Source organism: Trachymyrmex septentrionalis, unplaced genomic scaffold, assembly GCF_001594115.1.
Source record: "Trachymyrmex septentrionalis isolate Tsep2-gDNA-1 unplaced genomic scaffold, Tsep1.0 scaffold56, whole genome shotgun sequence".
NCBI classification, from domain to species: domain Eukaryota; kingdom Metazoa; phylum Arthropoda; class Insecta; order Hymenoptera; family Formicidae; genus Trachymyrmex; species Trachymyrmex septentrionalis.
The window spans coordinates 1470461-1477425 of record NW_017305735.1 but is presented as its reverse complement, the minus strand read 5'-3'; the positions used below and the strand labels follow the sequence as shown (position 1 = coordinate 1477425).

The window sequence follows — 6965 nt, the reverse complement described above, 5'->3', positions numbered from 1 at the left end:
CCCCCCCCCCCCTGCTCAAGACATATGACTTTCCACACAAAGCGAAATCCACTCCATCAACAAAATTCTGCCAAAATTCATAACAATTAAGCGTAGGTCATTTTCAGAAATTCACCCAAAATTTTGTGTAATGTAAAACTTTTAAGAAATAATCGTCTTCAAAAGAATTATAAGATTCTTATTAATAAAGTTAATTATATTTCTAACGTTAATTATATTCTAACTAAATTAATTATATCTAACATAATTATTTAATGAATTAAAATTATGCTGAGACATATTTGTATGTAGCACATGTCTAAATACATTACTATTCCAACAATTCGTAGAACGTAGAAACAAATGAAATTAAGCTAAACAAATATATAAAAATACAATAAATAAAAAATTTCTTACAAAAGCATAAAGTGTATTTTTATAGCAATTATGTCGCGACATAATTTTGATTTATTAATAAAAATCGTAATCCATTTTAGACAAATATTTTTTAAAAGTTATATATTGAACAAAATTTCTTTTATACTATTAACAAAATGATTGCTATAAAAATACAAGTCTTTATGAATACCAACCAAGATTTCGTATTATAATTCACTTATAATTTACCTTTCAGATGCTATAGTTCACTTGTAATTCACCTTTCAGAAACTATAAAGATTTGCAGTACTTTGCAACGAAGTGACGTTTACCTCGCGTGTATTTAACTGAGCACAAGATCGGCGAACAGGATTTATATATGTATATGCGTTGTCTGACCAGTGTTCTTGGTACGAGTTAAAATCATATTCGACAATTCAACATCCATTGGTCGTTTACTAGCCCATGCAGAGACTTCGTTGATTCCTTTCATGTTTACCTTCAGTTCAAGATCGTTAATTTTCCATTAACTGAGTCAAGGGTGATGATCTTTCCAATGCTTACTTTGATCATATATGTAAATATTGCGAGGTGCACAATGTCTGTCGTACATTTTATCAATTTTAGGAATACAATAGCCATATCGGACATCAACGTTACATCTTAATTAATTGCCAAAAGTGTCCAGTAAACGTAATGTGTACAATTTTAATATTAAATGTCTTGTATGTGCTTGAAAGAGTCTGATCTCAAATTGGGAATAAAATCAAATTGAAAGCTTGCTTTATCATTCTCACAATCGAATTCCAGATGCGAATAGCATTTGCAATACTGGGACTGTTCCGGTTTGCGTGTCACATTTCGCTATAATGTAGTCAAAACCGGATTTAGTTCTGGTTAATTCGTGCGTTTTCAATTGCGAGCGTTATATTACATCGAGAACGAGTCATTAGTTCAGTGTTCAATCCTCTCCTTCTTTGAAATTATTTTAAAAATAAATATTTAACATAAATATCTAAAAAAAAGTAACAATTTTAATGTAATTAATATATTTTAATTTATAGAATTTTTTAAAGATCATACATATGGTATTCTTTATACTTATCAGTGTTAATATATATGTATACTAATAAATATTTTATATAGTATTAATTAAGAGATTATATACAAATTTTAATCAATTAATTTAATAAATTTATATTAAACTATCCTAATGTATCTACCTAATGTACAACGAGTATTTATTACTATTTGTAATTAATATATTTTAAATTATATATTTTAAAATATAGAAAAATATAAAAATTGTAAAATATATTAAAGTTAACATATTTTACAAATATATTTGCACGAGTTGTTATGAAAAAGTAAAAGACAATTTAAAAATTAATTTTATGTGTTGCTGACACAATTTTATACAATCCTGTACTTTGTTTTATATCCTTCTTGCGTATAGAAATGCATTTTGTAATATTTTGATTTAATTATATATATATATTTTTTTCTATTCTACAAACAAAATTCTTTCAGCAAATCGCAGTAAATTTTATGATCAAAACTGCAGATGAGAGAATGGAATCATTATCGTATTATTGAGGTCAATGTTACGGTCTTATAAATAACTATAGCAGCACAGTGGTTGTCCTTGCCAAGTAACGCAGGAAGGTTTCAGGAAGTTGTTAATATTATCACGGATCACAATATAATCAGTCTTTAGAATTTGGAATATAAAATTTTAACTTGCTTATAAAATCATTGTTTTGGATTTGATATATAGTTTATATTATATTACGTACGTGCAACATATAAAGTAAAATGATCGAACAAACCTTGATTTTAATAAAAAACTGAAGGTGAAAGACGTAGGAAAAATGATATACATTTTGAAATATATACAAAAAATTACGCAAATTAGAGTATTTATTATTTTTTTAATACAATTTTTAATTATTGTAGAAAAAAATATCGATTTTTATTTACGCAAGATACTGTTACATATAAAAGAGATATTTTTTTCTTTTAATAGTATACGTTGTACGCATTATATTTATGCATTTTATACAAAATAATAATATAAGTAGCATTCATATAGCTTTCAATTAAATCCTATTAAATATATTTAATATTTAAACACATTTTTTCATTAAAATTGATTTGATATTTAAGGAGAACCTTATTTGCCTACAAATCGATTGTCTTCAGCATCATTTACCTACATCATATTTGTGATTATCTAACATGCACTATTTCACACAAATATAAAATTAAGAGAAAAAGGCATTTTTGCACATACGACACTATTGCACACAATCTGCATTGCACACATAATATTATCGTCTACAGATCGATTGCATACAAACACTTTTGCGCACAAATAAAAACTTTAGAAACGAAGTTACATTTGCTTATATGTATTATTGTAGGCAAATGTAATTTCGTTTTTTATATTTGTTTTTGTGCGCAATAATGTATGTAGGCAAACGATATTGTAGGCGATTGATTTGTAGGAAAAAGGAACCCTCTTGGATATTCAAGTATATTTATCGTAAATATTGTGTAATATATAAAATATTTAATGTGTATTTTAATAATATTTTGAAAAAATAAATATTTATGAATACCTATCAATACCTAAATATTCTGTGCTGTCTAAGTCTAGATGTGAAGGTCTGATTACAGAATTTAGTTCTGTCATTTGTACGTAAGACCTCACCTCATCCTCGCATTATTAAAAGAGATATACGCTCCTGTTCAGTTAGCATTAGTATTTTAAATAAATATTGTACAATCGAAGATAACTATGTGAGAGGAGGAAAAGAGAAAGAGAAAGGAGGAGATAGAGACACATACAAACACGCGTGCGTTCATACACAAGATTTATAAATCCGACCGGGCAACTTCCACGCGATATATCTTAGGTAATGTTAATACCAGCGATATTATAACTTTCAAGTCTCATAACTCGATAAGTATTGATTAAAAGAGGCTTTATTATAGTGTTTTGAAAATTTCTTGATCAGCTATTAGATTCTGAAATAAAAAAATAGAGCGTTTTATTTAAAAAAAAATCGATTTGACTTTGGCCTGATCTTAGTAGCGCCACCCAAGATAAAACTTATAAGATCAGTAAATAAATCATTTTAAATCCTATATATACAACTTTTGTATGAAATGCATTGTTCTCAGAAATGCTGACTTTTCAAGATATTTAAGGAATTCGGGACTTTTTGTACATGGGACTTTTTCATAATTATTTAATCGATTGCTCTCATTTATAAAAATGAGTTTATCGAATCACTATAATGATCATTGTAGTAATAGTATCATTATATATATGTAATAAGGTGAAGGACATATGCGTTTATATTACACGCTTAACACAAACGCACAATCATTTAATCATTTTTATATTCTTTTCAGATTATTAGTTTCTTCTTTTATTCATGATAAATATTTTTTAAACGCGATTATGTTAATGACATAACACAATAGAATAAATTTTGATCAACGTTTTATTTCTCAACAAGTAATGTGTTTCTTGTGGGATGTTTTACTGAAAAAGGTACGTTTCTCAAAAAATTCTGTCATTGTTTAGTTTTTAGAAAATTATATAAAAAATTCGTTTTGAATTTCTTATATAATAACGCAAATATGATGTAATATAAATATACTATCGAGTTATAAGAAAAAAAACTTTTTAGAATATACGAAAATAAATGTGATGGTATAAAATTTCTTTTGTGTACAACTTTAAATGATACATTAAATTAAATAATAAAATTTTTAGATGAAGTAAAAAATTTTTAATGATATATTAAATTAAGTAATAAAATTAAGTAATAAAATTTTAATATTAAATCTACACTGATTTATAAGGTTTTGTTTCTCTACATCTAAATAGTGATTTTTATGTATTTTACTCCGTAAAGCAAAAAAATAAGTTTAAATTGTTTAAAGTTATTTTTTTTAAATAAAATACTTAACGTCTTATAATCTAATGAAATTTTTGTAACCTTGTATTTTTTTTTATCAGCAGTTAGGAATAAAAATCACCATTTAGATGTTGAGAAACAGAAACACAGTACTTAACAATGAGTATTAATAATGCCTTTAATATTAATTTTATTATTTGTTATGAACTGTTTGCTTTTAATAATATTATTTGCTAGGAAGATACTATGATAAAATAATTAAAATTAATTCATACAAAGTTCTTGCATGTTCATTTTTTTGTATTTTCTATTTACATTTCTTATTTATAAATAGATATATAAAAATATTTCTCGTTTCCGTAATATGTAACATTTTGTTTTGTATTGATAAAAATTTAAAAAGAAAGATGTAGAAATGAATGAAGAGAAAATAAAGGAAGTATTACCTTCGTACTATAAAGCAAAATTTTAAAATAGTTTACGTGTTTTTAAAAATATTTTTATTATTAATTAAAATTCTATTATTTACAAAAAAGTATAAATTAATAATCATTTGACTCAGCACCGTCGCATTTAATGTCTACTAGATAATAGATCGCGTAAAATGGGTTTATTGTAATATCTTTGATTATAAATTATATTCTGTTTGTTATCATATACATCAAGAAAATATTTCTTTTAAATCATATTCATTTTTTTTATATGTGCTCTACAGATTTTCCTAAAGTTTGCTATAGTATATCTGTAACTTTATAAAAGAATTTATTTTACGCTCTCCGTACAAAATTAACGTAGCTATTTTTGACTACGTTTACACGGACACCCTTAATCATATAAGTTTAAAACGAAAAAGAGAAAGAAAATGGTATCGTTTGATTAAAAAAAAGGAATTTACGAAAGAAATAGATTTAGACTAATAGTAACGTTCAGGTTTCTCTAAATGTTATCATTCTTTTACGACAACGAGGACCTATCACTCATTACTTTTAAGTGACGGTTGTCTGGTGCCAAAACTGGGCTCCAAGGGTACCAAGTAAGTGACTTTCTCGCTAGCATTAGCGTCGTCTTGTTTGAGAATAGGTGTATTCTTTCTGGGTCTTTGCGATCGAACCTCTTCATATGTAACGTATTCAGGCCTGACCGCCGGTCGCTGTTTTTTCAAGTAGTATACTGCGGAAGCATTCTCCGGCACGTAACTCTGCTGAATCGGTTTTGTCGTCTGAGGTATTGGGGTGACGGTGTAGCCAGAATTAATTAGAACAGACAACTCTTCTTGCGTCAGAGGCTGCTGATCCTTGGGAGAGGGAACACGTACGACTTGAGGACTATTTAGCTGGTCTTGATCAATAATCTCTTCGATGGTGAGAGATTTGACTGGCGATTTTTTCAAGAGACCTGATTGAGAAACATAAACGGAAGACTGAGTCGGTGGGACTTTGAGTTTGTGTACTTGACGAGGTTGATTGATAACAGGTTGAACGTAAGCTTGCTCTTGAACGGTAGTTTCACTGGAATCATCTGGTTTAGTCACGGATCTAGTGGCATAGGTGGAGCCGGAAGCCTGATACTTGTTCACGTCGTCATTGGTAAAGTAATTATTAAGTGTCGGGAGCTTTTGAGAATTAGGTAAAAGATACTGAACAACTGGTGTACCGTCAGGATCTACCTTCTTAGATTCTGCCTGAGCTTTAGCGGCTGCCAAAATTTCAGTGTTAGCTTTGGCACGTGACTGCTGATAGATTTTGTACAATGCTAAGGCTTGAGCCTCCGCTAACGCCTGAGCTTGGGCCTGAGCACGCAATTGATTTCTTTCAAAGTTCAAAGCGTCAATATGAGCTTTCTCTTGCGCTCTTACATGGGCTTGTTGTTGAGCCTCGACTTGACGTACGGCATCAGTGTGAGCCTTTTGTTCAGCAGCTGTCTGAAGCCTCCTGGCTTCGGCGGCTTCGGCAGCCGCCTGCGCCTTTAATTTTGCTCTGTATGCGGCCTCTGGATCCTTAGGTTCCAACCGACCTTCGATGTGAGCTCGTCCGGCTTCGCTCACTTGCTCTCCTTGTTGAATTTGTTCCAAAGCGCTCTGTTGTCTGTACCTCTCGTGATCGATTCTGATCTGTTCTAAAGCGGAGTCATGATGTTTTTGATACGATGCCTGAGCGATTTTCTGAAAAGCTAAGGCCTGCGCTTCGGCCTGAGCCTGAGCCCTGGCATTTGCTTCAATTTCCGCCTGGGTCTGTCCTTGATGAGCTTTCAACTGAGCACCGTCGCTTTCGTAGTCGTATTGCGGAGATGGTCGGAAAGATTCGATTCCTTTTGTCGCATAATCTGCTTGCGTTTGGTACTGAATCTGAACTGGTTGCTCGATCGACTGATACGTCGCCGCCACTTGTTGTTGTGGCGGATAACGAGGAGGCGGACTAGTTTCGATATGGTATTGTTGGTATTGCGCTGGAGGTAACTGAGGCACCGGTGCCGCCGTTGGTTTTACGTATTCTTGTTGGGAATAGCCAGTTTTAGGCTGCGTCGGAATCAGATTAAACTCTTGGGCCTGATTGGCGGATACCAATTGCAACAACTCTTGTTCGAACGTGCCTAGCTTCGGTGAGGTGTAAGATTCTACTTGGTACGTTGATGCTCCGGATGGACCGCGTGTCGGTTGTAATGCCTGAGTCTGCGCCA

The 6965-nt window shown here is 30.9% G+C and overlaps 2 protein-coding genes across 5 annotated transcripts in view; both read right to left on the bottom strand.

The window, feature by feature from the left end:
• Positions 1-695, bottom strand: part of LOC108752153 — a 1805-nt gene extending 1110 nt beyond the window's left edge. The window contains exons 1-2 of one of the 2 annotated variants that reach the window (XM_018492817.1): positions 653-695; positions 607-618 (exon numbers count right to left, since the gene is read on the bottom strand). The gene's annotated coding sequence lies outside the window, so the exon portion shown is untranslated. Of the gene's footprint in view, positions 1-581; positions 619-652 lie in introns of both variants that reach the window. The other variant, XM_018492816.1, reaches the window with a different exon arrangement.
• A 4105-nt stretch (positions 696-4800) lies between these two features.
• The window catches only part of LOC108752152 (PERQ amino acid-rich with GYF domain-containing protein 2-like), a 14468-nt gene continuing 12303 nt past the window's right edge, over positions 4801-6965 (bottom strand). Inside the window, exon 4 of one of the 3 annotated variants that reach the window (XM_018492815.1) lies at positions 4801-6906. In XM_018492815.1, coding sequence (XP_018348317.1) covers positions 5263-6906 — 1644 coding nt within the window. In that variant the 3' untranslated portion in view covers positions 4801-5262. The other 2 variants (XM_018492813.1, XM_018492814.1) reach the window with 2 other exon arrangements.